We start from the raw sequence: 24,540 nt of genomic DNA on the forward strand, positions 1-24,540 counted from the left end.
AAGCATATAAACTTTTCTTCTTACCATCAAGAAAGGGGATGGAGTCTGTGCTGATGGCGTCCAGTGCCACCATCTCTTTGCTGTCTTTGGAGCTGCTGCGTTTGTGTTTCTGCTTCCTTCTGAAGAAGGATCTACGGGCCGCTGCAGAGAGAGTCTTACTGGAGTCTTCCTTCATTTCTGTCACACTGTGTCTGCGGTAAAACTCTTGGTCCATCCTACACAACACATTCACAAAAAATAAGGCTGTGAGTGCATGACTGCGTGAAAGTAGGACTTGCATTTTCTGTTTTAGGGAAATTTAAGGGGAAAATTTTAAAATTGAAACATTTTCACATGAGTGGACTGTTATACAGAGAGAAGAGACAATTTATTGTACTAAGGTTAGCGTAAATGGTTTAGCATTTGTTTCGAACTCATTGTAGTACAAAGACAAATTCAGAATCACCAGAAATTTTGTTTGCGACATCAATGCATGTGCACAGAAACGCATAATAAGAAGACAACAGTGCCTTGCAGGAAGTGCTAAAGGACAATCCAAAGCACATGGAAGAGAAGTGACATTAGAAATTCTTCCTGCATTGTAACAGTATGGCACAGATTGTTGTCGCAGCTGTTACAAACTCTCCACGAGCTCAACAATGTATGTGTATAAGCGTGCATTGCATTCTAGACCCACATGTACTTGCTGGGGATCTGCCCCCTCTGGATCTGTTGTGCGTTCTCGTCTAGCTGCCAGGCCATCCAGGTCCCAAAGCTGCCCTTTGGTAAAGACTCATCCACGTACAGGATGTCATCCTTCTTAAAACTGAGGTCCCCCTCGGACTCCCCTACCCGGTCATAAAGTGCTCTGGTCGGAGGGAGAGACAAAGACAGATGGGGGGTTATGAAGAACGGGGCAGAACAAGGGAGCGTAAAGTTGATAAAAGTGAGAGAGGAGGTGAGATATCAGACAAGAAAGGTGCAAAGAGAACAAGATAAAGAATCCCAGACAGAAGGAGAGCAAAAAAAAAAATGGAAGTGAAGAGGGCGTTTATCTATCGACAGTATAGGCCCTGCTTGCCTCCTGTTGGAGCCTCGTAAGTCATTCTCGGGCAGCCTATCTGTGACAGCCCGGCAGGCTGAGTGTATTTACTGCAGATGACATCACAAGCTCACTTGCCTATATGACAAGTGACTGCGGCAGCTGCGGCAACACGCCCCGGACAGACTCCCGACAATAAAACCTGACTATTTTAGTGCTTCATTTTTCCATTCATATACAATGTATTTCTAATGACCTGCTGTTGGTTCTGGTGTATAGCGAGCAGAGAGATTAGATAACCTAAATCTGTGGCGTGATTAGCATCATTGCAGTCACACAGTGGATCTGGGACATAATTGGTTAGATGAGAAAGAATCCAAATTGTCCAAGGGCCGCTCCAGTGGTGGTTCTATATATAGCAGCATGGACAGAGATGAAGCTGCTTGGGGAAAATATGTGTGGTTCTTTTTGCAGAGCTGTAACACATCAACGCCCAACAGTGAACTGTGTGAATGTGTAACGTGAGTATACACAGTGTACAGATACCTAATATAAAAGCCATCTCCTGGGACATCTTTGAGCATGCTGAAGTCATCTGGTCGATGCTGCACCTTGAATGTGACCACCTCTGCAGGCTTCAGCATCTCAACGTACACCTCTTCTGCCGTCTTATTCTTCATATTCACCGAGTTATACTGAAAAACAAGAGGTGATGAGACTGGGGAAAAAAAACAAAACAAAAAAAAATATAGGGGCCAAGTGAACTTCACATCATGAAAAATAAAACAAAGTCACAGTGAGAAGAAGAGAAATTTGGTGAGTGTTTACACTCATCTGTGAGATCATTTGCAGCGCCCTGTGAAGGGTCCGCTAGTAAACAGCTACATTTCCTTTCCGAGCTTTCAGCTGTATTAAAGTGTTGCAGTATTGATTTGTGCCATGTATGGGGGAGGAAAACAAACAGGATGGGAGACTGAAGGACAGACTGATGCTGTGCAGCCTGATGACAAAGCTGCATGGCAATTCAGATAGCAGGCCCTTTGTGGTGCAGAGCTAAGTGGGAGCATGCCAGGAATTCTCTATTATGAGTTTGCGGTGCTCTGGATAGATCACCGCTGTGGAGTGAGAGAGAAAATGCAGAGGAGGAGGAGATCAATGAAGAACAATGACAGGCAGGAAAAAAAAAAGAAATGCCTGAAGTCTGAAGGTCTGAGGTAACAACAGCACACAAAGCTTTTTAAGAGTCAGGAGACTGCAAATGTCTTATAAGAGTTTAGCTTTGAGATCACTTCACAGAACTGAAATTACACCTACACCTCTTTATGGTCTAACAAAAATCCACAGCATCATGTGAAACTGACTCAAACTCCCACTTCAAAATATCTATCTTTCCAGATTCCCTACTGCCTGAATAAAAATACTCTATGTACTAAAGAATCATAAATATGAAAAACTATAACCTACATAAATCATCACTGTTTATATTGGTCAGTTGATGAAGTGTTTGTGAAAGTTCACACATGCATTATGAAACTCCCAGACAACAGGTTGTGTGTCTGTGAAGGTGCATTTGAGTACAAACAGAAATGTGTGAGTCCATACCTCTAAGATGAGGTCCCCAGGGAGCAGCCCATCAGGGCCTCTGGCAGGACTGTCCTCATCCAGACTCTCTATGTAGACGCCCCGTAGGTTCCCTCCACAGAGTGTGACTCCCACCTCCACTCCAGGTCTGCGCACCGTCACAAGCCGTGGCTCGCCCACCTTCCTGCTGCCCTCAGATGGCATTCTGGAAAACAACAAGCGGTCAGTTAGAGACATACTGGAGTGTAACAGCGTGGCAGGGAGCAACAATTTGTTTTATGCACAACTTCTTATTAATGGAGAGGATCGTTTTATTTGATCATTTTACATGTGTTTACCTGATGAAATTGTGGGGGCTGGTAGTGGGTGTGGTCTGCTTGGAGGAGGGAGTGAGCGTGCCCTCGTCCTGTTCGCTGAGTGTATCAATGGTGGAGTGATTGTCGGGGGTGGCCGCCCCGCTTCCTTGGGGAGTCGACTGAGTACTGACCGGCTCCAGACGAGAGCTACAGGAATAAAATTAAGTGAAAAATAGGAACATTTTTGCTCCATCACTTAAATTATATCACACAAAACCGTAGGTGTCATGTATTTCACTTTTTCCAATAAACAGATAAACACAAGAATAAAGCAAGAAGCTGTTTGTTATATAGAATGCTAACCTCTTCTATGCTGTAATGGAGCTATGGTGAAGTCAGCCTTGCAGCAGTTCCAATTTATTTTCTGACCAAGCACCAAAAACATGTCAAAGTCTTGATTAAGTGCTACTATTATTGAGCACAGCGTTGGTCGCTGGTGGGCAATGAGTCAATCAATCTCAAAACATGTTTTTTTTTTTTTTGGACTGACTTTCACTGAAGCTCACACTGGTCTGCATTTTGCTTTGTGTACATTCTCAGAGCTAGAAACTAGTAGCTGATTAGTTGCAAGAAACTGTAAACGCCCAAGTTATGTCTGAGGTAAATTAAAAGGAGCTCTTCTAATCAAACAGTCAGACTCAATAGATACAATGCAGACTGCGAATATTTAAGGATGAACAGCTAGACAGTTAATTAATTCTTTACACTTAGCACCTGAATGAACAACTGCTGTTTCAGAGCATCTGGCCGCACTGCTCAAAAAAAAATAAATGAATGAATAAATAAAAACCTACACCTGGCATCGTGTTACATCCTGTTACCTGGAGCGAGAGTGGTTGCCCAGCTGGTACATATGTGGGTTGTACTGGGCCATAATGGTGATGGTGTCACACTGCTGGCCGATGATGAGACGAGCCTGCTGCTCTGTAGCGTTCCGCAAGTTGATGCCATTATACTGATAAAGGAAGAAAAGTGTGATTAGGGAGAATTTTAGGGGAGATGGGGTTATTAAAAGAACAGAAAGATATTAACACAGTATGTGCCCAGTCTATTAAGGGTTTTAAGTCATTAGCAGTACTTGGTGGAAAAGATACTCATGAGAGTTGACAGGGGATTATCTTTACACCCATTTTCCTAGAGTTTTCCTAGACTTAGAAAAAAAAAATTAAAGGAGACCAGTCATTATTTGCTTGCGACATCTGTAGTTCTATTTCCAATTCATAAGTGCTGGAGCGATGCATGCCTAGTTGTGATCATGTAAAGTCATTAATGCATATTTCTGATATAATGTTTTTGTTTTATCTTTGTCACAAATGCACCTCAGTCTTTCAAAACACACTGTGGTTACACTGAACAGAGTTACAGATGTCATCTAACCACCACTGGGGTGAATATTTAGAAACTGATCTTTAAGGAGGTGTGACAGGCATTAGCACTGCCAAAGGGTCGACCACCTTATGTGATAGTGAAGCACATTAAATTTAGGTAACAAGCAACTAAGGTATGATAAATTCGCTTACTTGAAAAACATTCTTCCTCTGTGTTTTTTTTTAACTACTCAAGTAAAGCTCCGCTTAATGTGGCACTGGGACATAATTTCAGCTTGCGCAGCCAGTTTATACGCAGTAAAATGCATTTCTGCAAGTATTAAAATCTTAGGAAGTGTGACATCGCTAATGAACATGCTCTCCCAGGAAGTAAGGCCATACAGAATAAAGGAATCTGAAAATGCATTCTTATTTATGCTGCTTAAAGCGATAATGTTTTTGGCATACAGCAGGTTGTTCATACCTCCAGTAATTGGTCTCCATACTCCAATCCTGCCTGGTGGGCGATGCTACCTCCAGTAACTTTAGAGACAAAGATTCCTCCGTTCTCCCCGCTGACGATGGAGATGCCAAGAGGCTCTGCACCTTTGTGCACGATGACATTGCGGGGTTCCTCCAAGTATGGCCTGGTGGAAAAGAGGGATATGCACGAATGAGCCGCGTCATAGAAAAGTAGTTACAGGATGCCACACTGGAGTAGGTTGAGAGGGTAAACGGCAAGGAAACATTTTCACAGCTGGGTTGACCAATTTATTTACAGCTCTGGAGAGTTACTTGTTACCCAGGCTTTTGCTCTAGTTATACAAAATCATATCTGGGCCAGATTAGAAACATTATCAACAGAAAGACTGAGCTGAATCTGAGAAATGTTTCTGTTTAAAATTCCCCCCAGGCCTGTAAATTGATCATCTCTCCAGAGCACCACTTTATGCCTGGCATATAGAAGAAACCGGACAGGCTCAGAATACAGGGACACTGTGTACAACATCATGAAAGCACAGGCAAGTGAAATCCCTTCACATGAAGGAGATTTGCATGAACTTTGTGTGTCTTCATAACAAGTTGGATTTGGACGTGGCATACAATTCAATGAAGGCAGATAAGAGGAATGGATTAGCAGCCAGAGACAGGGGTAAACAGAGTGGTGGTGTACAAACAAGACCATGACCCAGAAGCTCGGGGCTGAATAATAATACCGTTGCATAACATACATACTGCAGACTAAAGGGTGACTTGGCGTAAGGCCAAAATACACACATGCATATTGACCATGTCGTCATCATGGGGCATGGACCCTGCATGCAATATCTGAGACTCAAGTGGGTTTTCCGACATGGAGCGAGACAAGTGCAGAGATGTAAACACAACACTGAACCTTTGAAGTTCACTGAGTGTAACTAACTGGGCTTTTTTGTTTCCTAAAGGCACAAATCATATACTGTAGCATGCAAGGAACTAGCAATCTGAATATTAAGCTGCGCTCTTGCAGTGGGTGAAAAACATCACAAAATCTCATTATGCATTCCGTATAAGCTGCAGTAGACTATCCTGCTCCTCCATATTATGTACCCAACTCCACTGAAGCATGTGAACAACGTGAACTTGGGGGAAGGGTGGGGTGGGGAGGGGGCATTCCCTTGTTTGTAGCACTGTGAGGGAGAACGAACCTGAGGCTCCTGAGAGAGGAGAACCTCGGCCTTGCAGCCAGAGGAATCCTTAGAAAAGATCGGTTACGGTAAAGAGATCTGGAAGCGGAAGGTTACAGAGAGGCGGGAGGAAGATAAAGAGGAGAATGGAGGACAGATATCATACAGAGACAGTAACGGTGTAAAAGAACGATGTCGGCGATATAAAATGGGACAGAAATGTCGAAGGAAAGAATAAAATAAAATTTCAACACACCGGAAGATCGCCCCTTCTTTTTTTTTGGAACCAGAAAATTATTAAACAAGTCTTAATATTTCAGTCTGAATTTCAATGAGGGATTGCAAAGCTCTGACCAGGACAAACCTGTTGCTTGGCAACGCCCGTTGAAATAGCCTGGGAGGATCCCTGAGGGCAGACGTAGGCCATATTGAACCCGCTTCTAAAGTGATCCTTATTATCATAGTCTCCATCATTCACCCAACATCTACACCATCTGCAGAGCCATTTTCTCAGTATCCTATAACAAAGGCTGCACTGATCATCTAAACACTAATAACAACCAACTTATTCATATTCTTAAGAGCTAATCCATCTCCCCTGCCCAATGTAAATTTTTTATAATGCCAGATCAAGAAGCTCATTTGCAGACATATTATTCATCTGGTCAGGGACAGTTAGTTTCTGGTAAACTGCTTTTTAAAGTCTTTCTCTGTCTTTCCGTCGTACCTGTCTTTCCTGCGTTCTCCTATTGGCACAGGGCTGACTGAGATCCGAGGTAAAGTGGAAATGGAGCCTTGTGACTGGCTGCTGGCAAACGAGGAAGTCTCCAGGTTGAGTGGCGATTGTGGAGGTGTGATGAGACTGGGACTGCTACACTCGGAGTGTGAGAGGGAGCCTGGGATTTAGGGGAAGAGGTGCAGAAAGGGACAGAATGAGGGTGTGTGCAGTCTAAGATGACATTTACATGAAAATACACTTCTGGAATCCACTGAAATCTGTTTACGTTATGTACAGACAATAAACACCTAATCTCAATTGTCTCACATCCGCAAATATCCTGGTACTTAATTTTTGACAAGGATGTTTCTACTTGAGCTGCTTGTCAGCAGTTTGTTGTTTTCCGTTTCTGTATCTGCAAATAGAAGCTTAGTTAAATTAAAAACCCATCTATAGCTCTATAGCTGCTGCTTTGGAGTTTGATCTAAGGGGTTTTAATTCTCATGTGGTGACTGTGAAGTGTGTTTTTAGTGGTGTGAGCCTTACCTCTGTCTGACCCCAGCATGGAGCGTGGGTAGCGGGGAGTAGAAGGAATTTTGATCCTCTCTGTGCGGTACTGGACATTATTGGAAGAACCTGGCAGTGGGATGAGATGAAACAGGAATGAATGCTGCGACATGATATCCGAAAAGAGAAAGGGACAACGAGTCCGTGGCCTTTATGTGTGTGCGTGCCTGCGTGCGTGTCAGACTGACCGAGCCGTGCGCTGGAAGGCAGTGAGTTTGTACCGTGTGAAGCTCTGCTGCTGCGTGACGATGACGATTCAGAGAAGTCGCTCGTGCGCTTCTGCTGGCTCAGGTCCAGGCTCAGACGACCCTGGTGTTGTGGGCTGTGCAAAAAAATTAATTAATTAAAAAAAAAAAAAAAGGAAACACTTATATGATTATTCAAACAGTACGATACAGATCAGGTCAGTTAATTAAATTGATGGGCTGAGCTAAATCATAACTGCACAACATTAGGGCAAAGCAACTGTACAAAATTATTTTCTTTTCCACCCTAAACCAAATTTAATTATGTGATTTTACCTTTGGGAAACAGGTTAATTTAAATATATTACTCATCATAACAGGCCCAATCAAAGAACCCATGATTTTAGAACAGCGGTCAAGGAAAAGGTGAGTGTGAAAAGGAGGTAACCTGGTGTGGGTGTGCTGGTGACATATCTGAGAGGCAACAGACGGGCAGTTGCTGGTATGAACACGGTGACTGCGCACGGTGTACACGGGATTCCTCATCACGGCAGTCACTGCGGGGCAAGGAGCCAGTCCCCGGTGGGCTGAATCTGAAAGAGCACAGGCACACCACCACGTTAGAGAGGAGGGAGTCTATGATTATGGTGAGAGCTTGTGTTTATGTAAGAGTTTGAGAGACTCACTAGGAGGTAGGGTTCCATTGTAGACTGTGGGGACGAAGCCGACGCTGTGCCTATGGGAGCGGCTGGGGGAGGAACGCAGCATGTCCCTTGGCTCTGGTGAGTGTTCATCGTTAGAGTAGCTCTGTGATGAATGACAGAAACAAATTACCAGTTACCATTTTCCCTGTAGGGTAACACAACACCATTATGTCTTGGGAAAAACCCTCTACCTTCTGCTGGAGACGAGCATCATTTGAGAGAAATGACAACATGAACATCCCGCAACAGTAAAATGAACATTCAGCCCCACTGTGTTCTCCGGTGTGTTTCAGGGCTCGAAGAGGTAGCTCCTAGGCTGGGTGGCTGTACCAGTGCAGAAGCATCAATCACTCAGACACGCTGCCTCAGAGCCAAGTCCCAGAGGCATAACTCTGACGGGGCTGTAAATTCTATTACAAAATGGATGCTTTGGCCCACTGGGATGATTTGAAATGTTGGTCCCATTTTTTATTTTTTATTTTGTTTAAACATTTCTCAAATACATCACGTTCTTGTCTCTTTATTAGAGAACAATTTTAAAGGAGGAAAATTTCAAAAAACAATTGCCCCACATAAAGATTTTTCCAGCCTTAAATGGACTCACCTGAAAAGTGGGAAGAGTGATGGTCTGGGGGGTCATCCTACGGCGGAGGGCTGGGGCAGATTTGGGGCGTGGCCTCTTTACCTCTGGCTCCTCCCCTCTGGTTCGACCGATGTCCTCGTCACATGACTTCCTCGAGGTGAGGACCTTGCCGTCCAGGAAATAGTGGTTTCCATTCCTGTCTCTTTCTCGCTCGCTCCTCTCTCTGCTCTCTCCTGCTGCCATGGAGATGATAGCCTCTCCCTTGCCGTCTGATGTGATAGTGCAGTCAGAGGCAGAGCTGCTTTGATGTTTGTGTTTGAACTTAAAGGAGTCACTGCGCGTGGGAGGGGTTGGAGGGGTTGGGGTAGGGGTGGATGAGGAGGAGAGGGACTCTGTCTTCGAAGGCTGGGGGGAGTGGGAAGCTGCAGCAGCGGCAGCTACCACTGCAATCTGATTGGCTGCCATGTACTCCATCTTAGAGGAAGGTGTTTCGGGGCGTTTGAAAGTGTCTGGGTCGAAGATGGACTTCCTCTGCTTGGGCGATTTGTAGATGGAGAGCTGGGCTGCTGCTGCGACTGAACTGGTGTTATCTGGTGCAACCGACATACCTCCTACCATCATCTTGGGCCATGTGCCCCCGCTGTGCTTTTTCTCCAGGGTTGTCTCCATTGTGATGCAGTCTGAGGGCGACACAGGGTCAAAGGGCAAGGAGGAAGGTCCCTTTGTGTAGGGACAGCACTCTTGGAAAGCACTGGGCCCGTAGCGGCCAGAACCCAAGTCAGAGGCCGGCCGAAGGCTAGTGGCATGGAGGGAACCTGTGGAGAACGGCTTGCCGATGTCGCTGTACACCTCCTCAGACTCACCCCTGACCTTCCTCCTCTCCCCAGAGATGCTACTTGTGCTAGTGCCTCCAACATCGGGGCAGAAGATGTCAGTCTGTGTCGAGCTGTTGTGTTTGAGGTTGCGACTGTTCCGGGAATGAATCTCTGACAGGTGAATGCGCCCGTTGGACTTTTCAGATGACTCACGCAGACTCTCAAAGATGTTCTGGCCTGACGTGCTGTGAGGGAAGAACTGCAGGGAGGAAGGTATTAGCCACACCGCATGAACACAGCTCCACATTTATTTAAATCATACCCTGGTAAATTAAACAGTAATGCATCAGATAATTCAGCTGTCATAAATCACACCGCTGAAATTGCAACACTAAGTAGGGAATGCAAAAGAAGAAAGAAAGCTCTTGAAGACTTTAGGCAGAGGTGAAGCTGAAAAGGAGCTCAGAAAGTAAGATGAGTGTGGCTCACCTTCATGAGAGAGAGGCTAAGAGAGTCCCTGCAGCTCCTCAACAGAGCCTCACACTCTGTCACAGATTTGTTATCCAGAGCAATGCCATTTATCTGGGGAGTAGAGAAAGACACTGGAAATAAGGACAAGTCCTTCAGCACCAAAGCAATGCACGTCTTTTTGATATTCCTCCAAGACGGGTGTGTACGTCTTGGGTGGCATTATTATTAAAATAGATACACATCTACAAACACATACAGATGACACATCTCCTGAACATGAGAGTGCCTGGGGCCTGAGATGTGCCTCACTCTGCTGCAGTGGGGAAACCACAAGATATTTAGGCCAGCACATTTCAGTCTGAAGAACCCACCTGCTGCAATCTGCGCATTTCCATCAGAATAGGCTCGACGTGAGGGAAATGTTTTATTTTTGAACAGTCAGAGACATTTAAGTGGGTAATATATTATGGCTGAGATTTATCATAAAACAAGTTCAGGAAAGAACTTTCGGCTTTAACCTAGAACAAGTCTGATACATTTTATTGAGCGTCTCTGAGCCATGGAGCTCAGCTACTGACATTCAATTGCATCCCATGCATATTTCATTGCAGATTCAGCACTCTGGGCTCTTTTCTTTTTCTTTTTTTTTTTTACCTTTTGCAAACGCAATTAAGCATTTAATAAGCTATATATAACCTGATACACTAATGTGATTAACATCCACAAGGGCATGATAAAATACGATACTCTTCCATGATTACGATCTCTTAACGCATCATCTGTACTTACCATTGCTAATTGTGGTTGCGGCTGAGCTATCATCTAGCGTATCAGTTCCCTGGTTACATGGAAAAGACTGCTGTGCTGCTAAATGGTGAGCAGAGGTATCTAAGTGCTGCTCTATCTGCTGCTACTGGCAGATTAGCATTAGAGACAAGGTCCGTTTTCAAAGATAGAGATGGATATGCATAGCTCCATTTCTGACACTTGTCTTTTCTCTTCCATTCTCTTAAGTCTGAGTATGTGGCAGCTGTGTGCGCAAAGACAGGTCCACCTAGCCCTGCAGCGCTGTAAGTTTTCAGGGATTTAATCAAAAGGTGGAGACTTTCCTCCTTCTACTTCACATGCTCAGCCAAATCCCACCTTATCTGGGTTTGGAGTGTGAATACTGGAATGGATCAAGGCCTGGATTAGAAAGCCAAAGGAGCTAGTGTGAGCTGCAGTGTGGTAGATGTGCAGGAAGGGTGTATTTTTAAAAAGAAAAAAAAAAGAAAAAGTAGAAGAGGATTTCATAGAAGCTGACGGTGACTCACAGCGATCAGTCTGTCTCCAACTGTGAGAGAACCTTCCCTGGCTGCTGGACTGCCCTGGACGACAGCAGTGACAAACACGCCATTCTCCAGACCAATACCACTGTCTGAGATACAGGGGAGAAAATATGGGTGATAAGCAAAAAAACACGAAATAACACCGAAGTATAAACAGCCACAAGGTACGGGAACAAGCCAAAAACAAAACACTTCAATCCACTTATAAGCAAGCTGAGTAGTTTATCACTCTAATATACCTTTGTGTCCCATGAGGTTGATGTGAACAGGAGTGACCAGCCTTCCTCCCAGAGACTTCCTTCTTCGTACCACCATGTTGATCAATCCTCCACCATTAAGGACGGCCTTCACCACCTGCTTTCTGTCCTTATTGGTCAAGTCGATGTCATTAATCTTCAACAACCAATCATTCACTCTGGAAACACAAGAGGGCAGACGATGAGGTGTTTAATAAACCGTTAGTCCAGACAAGGACACAGGTTATCTTCCGGAGGCAACTCATACCTTAACCTTCCATCTGCGATACTTCCTTTGTCCACCCTTGTAACAAATATTCCACAATCTCCTGGTAAATATGGATCATTTACCCCCTCAGCGATATCAAACCCAAGTGCCTTCAAATCCATGTCATCCTGTGAAGGCAATAATATAAATGAAAGTAAATTCATACATTTTGACAAACCTATTTCAATATCATCAAGTTTTGGCAGTATTTAGAGCTCTACTGGCTCTCAGGAGACTGGCATGTCACCAAATCACTCTCAGTAATAAGAGCTGAGCACCACTCTTACCCTGTCTTTCTCAAACTCCACCACCTCTGTCTCCCACTCCAGGGAGTCTGTGTCGATGGCTGAGTCGTGAGAGCTGTGGGCCATTAGCTGACAGAACCGGGCCTCCTTCTCCAGCTGGCTCTCCATCTTCTCCCTTAACAAAGGAAGACATCGCACATAGAGTCAAAGGTCAGTCACTTGAGGACGGACTGGCAGAGACAATAGAAAGAATCACATGCAACCAGTCTGTACAATGGAAAAGATTCGTCAAACCTAAAGTATACTGTTTGGAATAAAATGACAGACAGTATCATTATATATGAAGAAACCAAGCCTGAAATAAGGTTCATAAAGTTTTCATCTATGGGATGAAAGAACATGCAGAAATTTAGAAAGTATACACATTTTGACCTTCTTTTTAACGTGGAATCAGGTGCAAACTTCTTGCACCTTCTCAAAATACTTCTTACGTTCTTACTCACACAAGCAGCACCTTCCATTGTGCAGTTTAGGGAATCAAATTTATATTTACACATCAGAAAACTAAAAGTGGAATGCACACAATGCCCCACTGTCAGTAAGATATATGGTGTCCTACTGAGGCATGCCTTAAGGGTAGCTGTGACATTAAAACCCCAATCTTACATTGTTCTTTACAGAGGAGAGAGAAAGATACTCTCAAAGTCAGAGCACACTGCGTACTCCATACAATGCTTTGACTCAAAAATGGTTGTCATACACACTTTAGCCAGCAGAGGGAGCTTTTACATGCAATATGAGCACATTCACATGCAGGGAGGTAGAGACAGTGAGAGACAAATTGTGTATGTGTGTCCAAAACACTGACGCTTTCCGGGATTACGTTTTTAATCTGGGCACGTGAAAATGGCGCCAGAAAAACAACTGAGCCCCATGATGTCTCCAAAGGCAGAATATCACGGCTTATGCCTTGCCACACACTGAGTACAACAGCTTATGGAGACAAAGACAGTAGAGAGAAGGGGCAATGTTCTTCTGTGCTTGCTCAAACGCAGAAGGATTTTCTCTGGATTGCACACACAACTCTCTCTATAATTTCCATCATAACTGAGGCTTCAGAACCATAGTGAAGACTCACTTCAGTTCTTTGAGCTCTCGCAATGCGTCGTTTTTCTGTTTCCGCATATCGTCCAGATTACGCAGGGCATCGGCCAGATCGCTGACTGCCCGGTCCCTTTCCCGCCTTAAGTTGTCACACAGAGTCCTGAGGAAGGAGAGGAGAGAGGTGGTGAGAGGATTTGAGAGTAAATGGTGGAGTGTATTGGGGCGAGCAGATATTTGGCAGTGATTCTCCAAGATATACTAAACTGTATGCGGCCTCAAACTCTGTCAGCGGTCTTTACCAAACCAAAACACAGACTGACCTTATGCTCTCCCTCTCCGCCACTATTTTGTCCCTCTCTTGGAAGGCCCAGTCCCGTCGACATTTGGCAACCTCGGCCTCCTGTGTGGCCTCCTTCAGTTCCTGAGACATGGCCTCATACTGTTTCCTCAGCATCTCAATCTCCTTGTTGGCTCGTTCCATGTCTAGGGTGGCCGAGTCTTGTTTCTATGAACATTGAGTATACATGAATATTATTCATTAAACAAATGTGTTACATGCTGCATTTCTGTTTGTTATAACATCAAACTACAGTGAAAAAGACGACAGAAATACTAAAAGCAGCAGATGCTCAGACTAATCAGATGTGTGGCTTTCAAACCAAAGCTTATCTTTAAGGTCTTTAAGGTTCAGGGACATGTGACCTGCAGGGTCATCGAATGATCAGACAGAGGTGTAGCCTAAATCCACTTAAGGGTCAGTCCACTGACATTCTGTAATCCACCAACTGACAGCTCCCTGGATGCACTAAGCTCTTAATCATGTATCTAACCTTTGACTTTTTACTGTCAAATCTAAGGTACACTGCGTTTGTTACCTGTCTGGCCTGATAGTACTCTCGGAGTAACTGATCCCTTTGAATGATGGCCTCCGTCCTCTCCTTGCGGGCCACGTCCCTCTCCTCCCGGACTGTCTCGATGTCCTTGCAGGCCTGGCTCAGCTCCTTCTGGGCCTCGGCCTTGTCCTTCACCTCGTGGCAGTACTTCTCCAGCAGCTCGTTCCTCTCGCAGATGGCCCTGTCGCGGTCCACCAGTGACGAGTTCAACTCCTGTCGAAGGGAACGAAGGGAGCAAAATGTAGTGAGGGCATCTCAACACTCTGAGTCATTAATGTGATGTGAAAAAAATGATTTGAGGGGCAATGCAGAGTGATCCAACTGTGTTTTGTCTGAACACTTTTGTCTGTCAACCAAAGTGTTCAGAAATTCTCTTAAAAAAAAAGGAGGCGGTGGAGCTGAGAAGTATCTGGTTGAAAAGCAGACTCCTGGCTCAAGTCACGCAACAGACTCACTAAAAACCTGAGAGGCTCATAGTAAATTCTCACAGAGGAAACTGTTTAAACTGACATTTATAGTTGTTGAAGGGTACGGTGGACATGGACATACTGGTGGATCAGCTGTCTGCTCAGTAACTGTCAGTAAGACAATAAATCCTTGGGGAAGCTGTGATTGATGAGCTGTGACAACTTTTATTCCAATATGATAAATATCAATTTTTTTAGAAACAAATTAACATTTTAACCCTTTAAAACACACTGTCGCACACATTTGGCCTTGCTAGCATTACTTTATGTGTTTTAGTCTGTACCAGTCCTCACACAACCCTGACAAATTGAGCATTGTTCTGAAAGATTCTAGGTTTCCTAACTATCTGTGCAAAGCATTTTAGGACTTGGCTCTAAAGTGTTTGCCTGTTCTGTTGTTTATCTCTTCTAACTCATTCATACTTTTTGGTTATAAAAAGAACAGTGACCTTCTTAATTTGGGTACATTATTTTCAGGCTTGTGCACATAATGGGGCTGTCCGGTAACATGTTAAAGGAACAGTTCAACATTTTGGGAAATATGTTTATTCGCTTTCTTGCTGAGGACGGAATGAGACAACTGACAGAACTCTCATATTTAAATGGTAAATGCATAGGTGGATGTGTAAAAACAACAATTCACCATTTTATGGGATGTTATGTGCCGTAGCATTTCGTGGCCAGAACCAGTAATTTCCTGTAGTCTTTGCTGGTTGCCTAGCAACTGAGGCCGACCAAGAAATAGTCCAGCACATAACCATTTTGGATTTAACAACAAAGATCTCGTGATCATCTAGAGGTGCCAGTAGACAGATTTTTGTTACCTTTGGAGAGAGCCAGGCCGGCCATCTAACCCCAGTTTGTTGTTTTTATGCGAAGCTAAGCTAACTGGTCTGATACACGTTTACCACTGAAAGACTGGTATCAATTTTCTCATCTAAGTCTCGTTTTTCATTCATCACAATTGGGCGAGAACAAGTTTAGTGATCATGTCATTGATTACTCTCTGATACTGTCCAAAATATTTGGCATAATTTTATATTCTTTGTGCTTGTTTCTGAGAATTTACTAGAACAGTTGTTTGTTGGTGCAATACTTCACGTTCAGCCTTCATTCTTTGCAGCCAGTAACCTCTCTGCACATTAGGAGTGCACCAGCTATGATGGATAATATGAACCAGTGTACACCCAGTACGTTCTTAAGCCTCATACCTGTCTGAGTGCCTCCAACTCTTCACTGGCCACCACTCTCTCCGAGGAGGTGTTTTTCAGTCGCGCCTCGGCTGCCTCCAGTTCTGTCTGTAACTTGTCCAGCTCTTTGATCACCTGGTCCCTCTCACTCATGATGAGACGATACTCGTTGAACACAGAGTCCCTCTCCTCCTTGTACTTCTCGCAGTCCTTGGCTGCTTTCAGCTGCAAGTTCTTGTAGCGCGTCACCTCCGACTGCAGGCGCTCCATCTCCCTCTGCAGCTCCTTGTTCTGGGCTGCGGACTTGTTCAGCTCCTGCTGCACTGAGTCAAACCTGGGGGAGCAGAGGGAGATGGTGAGGCCTGAAGGGCTACATTTTATTGGATACTACAAAATGATGTTGTGCTGCCTGCAGCCTGAGTACTGCACATAGCAACAGTTGTTCTTATGAATGTTTACAGGTGTTGGGTCATCGCCCCCCTCTGCTGTGTGCAGATGATGTTGCTTTCACCTTCTCATGGAGGTGGAGTACTGCTGCTGGTAGTGCATGGCTGAGTCGCGCTGTTTGAGCAGTGCATCCATCTGCTTCTGCAGCCGCCGGTTCTCCTCTTCGACCTGCTCCAGGCGGCTCAGGTCTGTGTTATGGTTTGCCACCTTCTCACTGTAGCACTTGCTCAGGGCGTCATACTCCTTCTTTACACCCTCCAGCTTGTCCATAGCTGTGTCATACAGTTTGTTTAACACCTCTGATGAGCCCTTCTCTCTCATTACCTGGTAAGGACAACAAAAGTCATATGATGCGTCATTGCACATCTATTGGTAGTGTTCAAAATGTTGTTGGCATGGCATGAAACTGAGCTAAGCCTGTGTTTGCTGTGCCCCACCTTAGCAGCAGATGGCATCAATGTGTAGGCAGGATTCTATTTTTACAGCGCAAGCAAATCCAGTGCCAGCTTAAACAATGGCTTTTGTAAGTGTAAGTGCATTTCTAGAACTGCATTTAGGCATGCAAGTAAAACCAAACGGCTGGCCTGCAAAATTAACAGTTTTATATGCAGAGCGTGTCCTTCAGAACGCATTACTCATTCTCTGTGAGACTGAATGTCTTATTACTGCAGGTCTTGCTGATATAGTCTTCCTGATTCCTGGGAGAGCTGCTGTGACCTGAGGGCTGTATTGACCTCATTGACACAGCACAACACTGCATATACGCTGATCTTGTAGCTACATGGTTTGGGTCAGTGTGCCCTTTGCCCAAGCCACCGCCCTCTTCTTCTGTGCTTGCCCTTTTCGGAAATGCTCTGTATGCATTTCCCTCTGCTTGGCTGCCCTGTGCCCTTAACCACTGCAGTGCTCCCGGGGGTGCTGTGTGAGACAGTACTGCACACTAGTCCAATATGTGTCACAGCGCCCCTGAGAACAAAGAATTTTGTGCACAGAGGACAATAGGCAATGTTGTGAAATGTCACAAAAGGTATGACTTCAAAATATATAGAGGTGAAAATCCCTCAGGACTTTTAAAAATGTGTGATGAGATGTGTGGAGGAACAAATATTATTGCAAAAAAATGGTTTGATTTTGGATTTTGGCTGTAACATCTGTGCCATTTCAGTAAAACAAATTAATCCAATTCCTGCCCTTATAACATCTGGACAGCTACAGAAGAAACCGTGTATGTGTGTGTATGTGTGTGTGTGTGTGTGTGTGTGTGTGTGTATGTATGTGCATGCGTGTGTGGACAGTACCTGCTGTTGTTGCTGCCGGAGGTCTGCCAACTCTTTCTGGTCTTGACTGTGCAGTCGTTTGAGCTCCTCACAGTTCTGTTTTAGGTGGTTGTGTTCTCGGACCAGCTGGGCATTGTCCCTCCTGAGGGTCTCCATCTCCTCCTTTAGCTGTGTCTGTTCGCCCAAGACGCGGCTGTGCAACATGCTGGAAAGAGGAAACGCAAGGACACGCAGGAGGAGTAAACACACATGCATGTTCGAAGAGATACACTGTACATGCAAATGCACATAAAAATGTCTGCCTGGTTAGCTATTAACTTAATTTGAAAACTTATCTTTCGCTTCTATAACATTAGAAAATATTCTAACCAGCTAGACTCTCATCATGCACCGTGTGATCAGTTATGAGCTGTTAGCCTGAAAGATTCAATCACATAAATGCCTTTCCATGCTTTTAAAGTGTAAGTGCATGTTTTTATTGTAGAACTAATTTCCTTTTCCTTTTCCTTCAATGCGAAAGCCGCCTATAGCTCTTTCAGTTATGTTAATTTCAACACCGTGCCAGTGTTTGCCACAGTTCCAGTAAAACAATGCAACAAAACTTAATCATTTCTATGCTGAATAGCAGCAGGTGGCAGCTGACAGAATGTTCACCCTGTGCTTACAGCGTCTGGATAATGAGTCTCGACACACGTTCACCACTGCTTTTATATGGAAATCTCAGCAACTAGGTGCACTGCATTTAGACTGCATAACACAGATAAATATTTAAAACTTGTGAGGAGTTGTTCATTAGCAACTATAGAGAGGAAAACAGGTACCGTGATGCTTAAAAAGGGAAAAACTTACTGGTAGAAGTCAGCCTCTTTTACAGCCTCCTCACACCTCTTGAGTGTTTTGGTGTGCTGGTTCTGAAGAGACTGCAGATCTGCCATGGCCCTCATGCACTGGCTTTTCAGACGCTCATAGTCATGACTAGCTTTGGAATTCGGCCTTAAGGAGAAAAGCAGCAAGGAATCAACCCTGTATCCCGCAGCCTTGTACGATAATGTAGCCAAACACAGCTCAGATAGGAGGCTGACCTTCCACTAGTATGAGAATTCATAAGATAGGAATGAAATGTTTGACTAAATGTAAACAACATTAAAAAAGTATGCACTGATGTAAGCAGTGCAGCCCCTCATCTCATCTGCTGCACAAGAAACATCTGGTAACTAGAGCACATTAAACTTAATTAAGCAGCCAGTGTCAGTGCCTTCTCTCTGCAAGGTGGAGTCAACATAAATGCAGACAGCAGAGAATTCGTAGATGAAAACATGGCACCCAGAACTGAGGACACTGACAACACAGCGCCTTTAACAGGCTAGAGAGAGTAAACATTACCAGTCATAAACTTTGCTGCTCTCAGAGCAAAGAATCTCAGGCCTGAGTCAATAGTTGGATCTGATGTATTTCATTTAAGCCAAAAAAAAGCATCAAGTGTTACCAGAAGGAAGAGAAAAAAAAAACAGTAACAACAACTTGGCAGGCAGGCCAGGATTTGCACCTGCAGTCATCGAAGGTGGTCCCGGGCGATGCCAACGCCAGACGCTTACGAAGCTCATCCCTCTCCCTGGTCACCTGGCGGAGCTGGAACAAAATGGTGTCCAGGTTGTCACCGGATGGCCGGTTGTCGTTGATTGCTGGGGGTGGGGAGGACGCTTCACCGTTAACAGGCGAACCTGCAACATTGAGCACATTACCGGAGGCTACAGCTACTGATCACCACGCAATGGAAAAGTTTTCCTCGCAATCCACATCATCATTCAGAAACCGTGTGATATACGTTAACCCAGACGCCATTAAATGAATCTTCCTGACTTTACTGACATTAAAAACACGGACAGCTTATTGAAGCATGAAGAATACTCTTGCAATCAAGTTCAATATTAAGAAGAAAAAGAATAAGTCCTGCCCAATGGTCAGTGCAGCAACTCCCTGGTATGAAATTCCTGTTTAATCTGCTCAGGGCAGTTTTCCGTGACAATTTTCCACAAAGTTGCTGAAAAATACATTGGATTTACAAGGCTATACAGCATCTGTAATCCCTAACATGAAAATGAAAGGCAGAAGGAGCAGATAGGATTTTGATGATGTCTTGTATCTCTGGCACTTTCTGTGTATTAGGTATTCCCTGATTGAATTTAAGCAATTGTGTTTGGAATGCCAGGAAATCTAAAGTCTCTGTAAAGCAGTAATAATTACACACCGAAATACTTCAATTACAAAGGCTGTTTTCTCAAAAACATAATTTTCTTTACCCTGGCTTTATGTAGCTATCACACGACCTGGCAGTTCAATTCTACCTGTCATGACTGAGACTACAATTCACCAGACTGATCTTAACAGAGGTGGATTTGTCATTAAAATAACAAGGTTTACTCTGTGTATTTGACACCATGCCAAATAGACAGATTCTGACAAAAATTATAGATAATTAATGAGTCAGTTTTCAGGGTTGTTTTCTTCATAGAAAAGAACACCCATGGCAGGAAATCTGAGGATTATGTTCATCTTTGGCTCAACATTTGGCCCTTTTGGAGGTTTATGTAACACAGCTGAGTCATTTGGACCTTTGTCAAAACTAGGAAAACACAAGCACGGCAAACTTCCTTAAGGAAAGAAGAAGACACTGGGAGAGTGTCACTGCCTCAATACGGGGTTTATAGCGAGGGAAAAAAATAAAAACACTTTCTTCCTGCGTTGTGTAATTATGCTAATAGCAGAAAACAGTAAAGGACATCCTGCAAGTCATAATGCAGCCAGGCTGATTTGACTTTTGCACTGTTATTGTGTGTTTGGAGGTTGTATACAACTTGTCTGACCTGGCAAAACACACACACACACTGCATAACAGGCATCTTGGGTCAATATACATACCAACACTACTGAGGGAGCTGCTGCTTTCTGAGTCAGAGGGCATGGTGGACAGAACGCTGTATGTGGAACCTGCCAAGACACAAAGACCAAGAGAAGAGATACATTCAGACACAAAGCACAGATAGATTGATTAACCAATTACACACAAGCCTGAATTTATAGCTCATACAAGGTGGAAAGAAAGCTCCATATTCCCTGCACAGTTGTATGATAAATTTGGTGCAGGGTTTATACTCTGAATAATAACTTAAACACTCCTTCTTAGCGGCTCTATATTATCACTCCAGACTGCCGTCGTCATTAAACCTCCCTTCCCTCACTGTGCACTCTGCCTTGCTTTGATGTATAGTCCCTGTATGTTTCTGCTACACAGGCAGAATGTCACAGCTGAAATGGGATTTTCTCTTTTTATGTCAAGCACATAGAGAGAGGGGGGGGGGGGACACTACTCTCTATCTGAATAGCTGTACACACCGTTAAGCTGGGGGATATTTCACACTGGCTACCACAATCTATAGGAGAGACTATGCAGATCCCCATTATACTACAGAGACCATGCTCCAAAGGGCAACATAAATATGGCTGCCAGCGTGGACAGGATTTGTTTAAAAGACATCTTAGATTTAGGCTTACTGCAGAAGACATCATCTACTCTATTGTATACCAAAGGCGCTCAGTTTTTTGTTTTTAACAGAAAAAAAATAGAGATTTTCCAAGAGGAGCAGATGTTTTTAAACTGATTTGTACCCAGAAGGTATGTCCCCCATACATCCAAAACTTGGTGCTGTAAGAAGACAATGATTACCACAATTTATAGTGAATAAGGTGCACTTGCAACCAGCACTATGGCTTTATGCTTCCGGTAATAAAAACTGAAACAAAAATGGGGAAAAGATAAAAGAGCTGCGGATACATGCCAGAGTCCCTTTAGATAGATAAGACTTTATTGATCCCCGGAGGGAAATTAAGTTTAAATGAGTAAAAACAATAAATGGTTTAACTACAGAGTAGCTAGCTTTACAAACAGTATTTTCTAAATATTTTTTTACACACATTCTTGGATTGTTTTTTTAATGTTATCTAAAAATACACACATATAAATTCAGACCTGTAACTAAGTAACCTGTAACTAGCTAGAGATTGATCGACCAATCATTTCAACTCCAAATAACTACCAGTCTTGAATTCTTGTGTACACTGAGAAATAATAGAAAGATTTGAACCTGCATAAAAACAGCGCAATGAGACACAGATTATACAGATCTAATGTGATAAATTCACACCAAACACACAGGGTTTAAGAGAGCAGGGGAATGGTAGCTGGCTTTGTCAGCAGCCGGCAATAGATTGACGCCAACTGTTCTAGATCTCCATCTCCGTCCTTGCCTCCCCACTGGGTTTAGCTACAGCTCTGGCTCCAGCCCTCAATGTGTGACAAGGCCAAGTCTAATTAACTATGAGCTCTGTGCGACTGAGCCGCTCCATCTTAGGCCTCGCAGGCAGAGGAGAGGAGAGGAGAGGAGAGGGGGGCAAGAGGGGAAACCAAAGAGAGGCATGGAGCAGAGGAGGACAGATGAAAGGAGATAGCCTAACTAAGTCGCAAAAGAGATAAGGAGGGAGGGTGTTTGAGAGACAAAGCGAGAGAGGAGTAAGACGGGAGACTGTGGGGAAAAAAGAGAGAGCGAGAGAGAGAGGAGCACGGTGGAAAGGCTTTTAATCTGTTCTGACGTTCCCCGATGCTCAACACTTTTACTCTGCGAAGTGCTCGGAGCACGCAGCTTTGATTTCATATTGTTCCATCAGACATGATGAGAACAGCTGCACGGCATTAGTTCTCTACAATCAACACAGCTATGCAATAGGCTCCTGCTCATTTCCATGGCTGCACTCAAAAGCAGCAACTGACTTCTTGAACCCAGTTTCTGACTGACAAAGTCTCACAGTGAAAGACGTGAGCCACTGAACGGTATTATGCCAGCTCAGCTGAAGGATAAATCTTTTTAAAATACCGTACAGAGTCAGTAAAGTCCTGTGCCAAAAAAAAAAAAAAAGCTTAAAAATGTAGCTTCTTGAATGTTGTATTTTTGTGATTTGGAAATGAAAAACACTCAGATAAATTAAAATCCCAGTAATCTCTACCACTGGGGACAGTCGCCAATCATTGGAGAGCCATTACTCCCACAAACAAGGCAGTTCTGGGGACAATCCTCAGTATCTCACAATCTGATTTGGCTACAAGGACGAACATGTGCACCAAAATGTCCACATTTAGATCAGTGTAATGGGCTGATTAATTAACCCCTTAAGCACACCAATGGATGAGGTATGGATTGCATGTCAAATACAAGTCAGCTATCTGGTGGTCGATGGGTTAGTGGTATTAGCCTTTTTCCAACAGGCTTTTAATCATCGATAGCAATTAGCAGCACCCACAGTCAGTGGGGCTGATCATTTGTAAACACGTTGGCTGCATCCATCAAACAGGCATCCATTAGGGCAGCATAGATCTGATGAAATGCTGTCGGAAAATCCACCTGTCTCTGACAAAAACAGACAGACAGGACAGATGAGACCTGAGAAATCAGACCCGACATCCACGTTGAATTCTAACAGATAAATACATCACGACAGATTTCATCCGGAGCTATTAAATATGCTAATAAGGAGCAAGCATCTGCTACCGACTTCCATCAAGAGATGCACTTTAAGGTGAGAAATATTCCAGTGGAGGACCTGAGGCGACAGCAACAAAGGCCCGTCGCTGTGATCTAAATAGGTCAGGGGAGTACTCGCCCTACCTAAGGGGTTCCACTTCCCCCACTCCTCTTTTCTCCACTCTGCTTTCCCTCCCAATCAAGCGATGTGCTCAGCCACCAACAGTTGCTTCAGACAACCAGATTATGTTCTCCAGCACATAAAGCAAGATGACACACGTTGCCATGGTGAAGCTAGATGAGAGGAATAGTAAATTCTGCAGCGTGGTGAAAAAGAGGAGCATAAGGGTAGGGAGGCTGATGGAGGAGAGCCTTATCAAACAAAGATGCAAAGTCTGGCTTCCACCGTCGGGTGAGACTAAATTATTCATCATCTCCAGAAAATTCTCTTATCTGACAATGAGAGTGTCTCCCAAAACATAAAACACGAATGATTATCATCGCGATAGGACTCCGCTGCTGCTTCAAACTCCCTTTATCAGAGCACGTTGACAAGCCTTGAAACTATGGATTCGAAGCAGCCAAGGCGCCTGTTCTGTTCCCAAGAACGCCACAGACGAAATATTCAGGGCCCCTTGTAAAAGAGCAGCCTTAGCATTCCAAAAATAATACTGGGTGGTATTCTTTATTAGCCGCTGTCAGCTCTTCTCACTGTCAGTGAGCAACAGTGATTAGAAAACAGTCACACACCAAGTGGCAAGCACAATCTAAAGTATTCTACGTGATCCGTCTCCTTTTGTGTCCTCGGCTTTACAACCATTAAATTACAGAAGCGCAAATAACAGCAACACTAATAATATGGTTGAAAACTACTTCCCACTCATTTTACAGTGTACTTAAGTGAGGCTGAGGGATGTGTCAGCAATAAGCCAGTGAGCAGAAAGCATCTCTTTTTTTTTCCTGGCATCCCTCCTCTAAATCCTGGTTGTGGTTCTGCTGCTCCCTGCATGGAGGATGTAGTCTGAGTGCTGGATACTAATCCAAAACTTTGAATTGTTTGTGTCACTGTGTGTAACTGATGGGGTTTTTATCTAGTATGTGTAAGGTAATATGAAGCTGTAACTACACATCACATCTAAACTGTGGAGCAGCATCGGTCCTGTTACAACACTCAGCAAGCAACAATAACATGGAGATAAAGACTCAGGCGCCAATATCGAATCCTACATCTGATAACAAGATCTGCTAAAAGTTTAAATTGTGGTTATTGCACAACTTACATCTGTATGGGAATATGACATGATTTCTCTTGTCCAATTCCCTCCCTGTACTCTGCGACTTCCAGTGAGCCGTGTAGTGGGCTCGGCTTCTGGGGAGGCAATGACACGACATGTCGAGATTCTGGGCAATGAGCCAGTGAAGCCTTGCTGCCGGAGTAAAGGATTGATCATCTGATTTAAGGGGTCTACACGAAACATAAACAAGAAGACATCTAACATGATGACTCCATGAGCCAGGATTACTCAACCACATGCAC

The 24,540-nt window shown here is 44.1% G+C and overlaps 1 protein-coding gene across 3 annotated transcripts in view; it reads right to left on the bottom strand.

Annotated features, from left to right (window-relative positions):
- Positions 1-24,540, bottom strand: part of dlg5a (discs, large homolog 5a (Drosophila)) — a 34,494-nt gene that overhangs the window by 3,964 nt on the left and 5,990 nt on the right. The window contains exons 2-28 of one of the 3 annotated variants that reach the window (XM_041049875.1): positions 20,350-20,418; positions 18,977-19,151; positions 18,280-18,423; positions 17,452-17,635; positions 16,218-16,477; positions 15,728-16,040; positions 14,032-14,262; positions 13,477-13,661; positions 13,191-13,316; positions 12,095-12,227; positions 11,808-11,935; positions 11,543-11,718; positions 11,289-11,392; positions 9,994-10,086; positions 8,711-9,763; positions 8,089-8,209; positions 7,851-7,995; positions 7,439-7,539; positions 7,197-7,286; positions 6,660-6,828; positions 4,750-4,912; positions 3,780-3,913; positions 2,941-3,105; positions 2,624-2,807; positions 1,568-1,716; positions 677-847; positions 25-215 (exon numbers count right to left, since the gene is read on the bottom strand). In XM_041049875.1, coding sequence (XP_040905809.1) covers positions 25-215; positions 677-847; positions 1,568-1,716; positions 2,624-2,807; positions 2,941-3,105; positions 3,780-3,913; positions 4,750-4,912; positions 6,660-6,828; positions 7,197-7,286; positions 7,439-7,539; positions 7,851-7,995; positions 8,089-8,209; positions 8,711-9,763; positions 9,994-10,086; positions 11,289-11,392; positions 11,543-11,718; positions 11,808-11,935; positions 12,095-12,227; positions 13,191-13,316; positions 13,477-13,661; positions 14,032-14,262; positions 15,728-16,040; positions 16,218-16,477; positions 17,452-17,635; positions 18,280-18,423; positions 18,977-19,151; positions 20,350-20,418 — 5,157 coding nt within the window. Of the gene's footprint in view, positions 1-24; positions 216-676; positions 848-1,567; positions 1,717-2,623; positions 2,808-2,940; positions 3,106-3,779; positions 3,914-4,749; positions 4,913-6,659; positions 6,829-7,196; positions 7,287-7,405; positions 7,540-7,850; positions 7,996-8,088; positions 8,210-8,710; positions 9,764-9,993; positions 10,087-11,288; positions 11,393-11,542; positions 11,719-11,807; positions 11,936-12,094; positions 12,228-13,190; positions 13,317-13,476; positions 13,662-14,031; positions 14,263-15,727; positions 16,041-16,217; positions 16,478-17,451; positions 17,636-18,279; positions 18,424-18,976; positions 19,152-20,349; positions 20,419-24,540 lie in introns of all 3 variants that reach the window. The other 2 variants (XM_041049874.1, XM_041049876.1) reach the window with 2 other exon arrangements.

Source organism: Toxotes jaculatrix, chromosome 11 (genome assembly GCF_017976425.1).
Source record: "Toxotes jaculatrix isolate fToxJac2 chromosome 11, fToxJac2.pri, whole genome shotgun sequence".
NCBI lineage: Eukaryota > Metazoa > Chordata > Actinopteri > Toxotidae > Toxotes > Toxotes jaculatrix.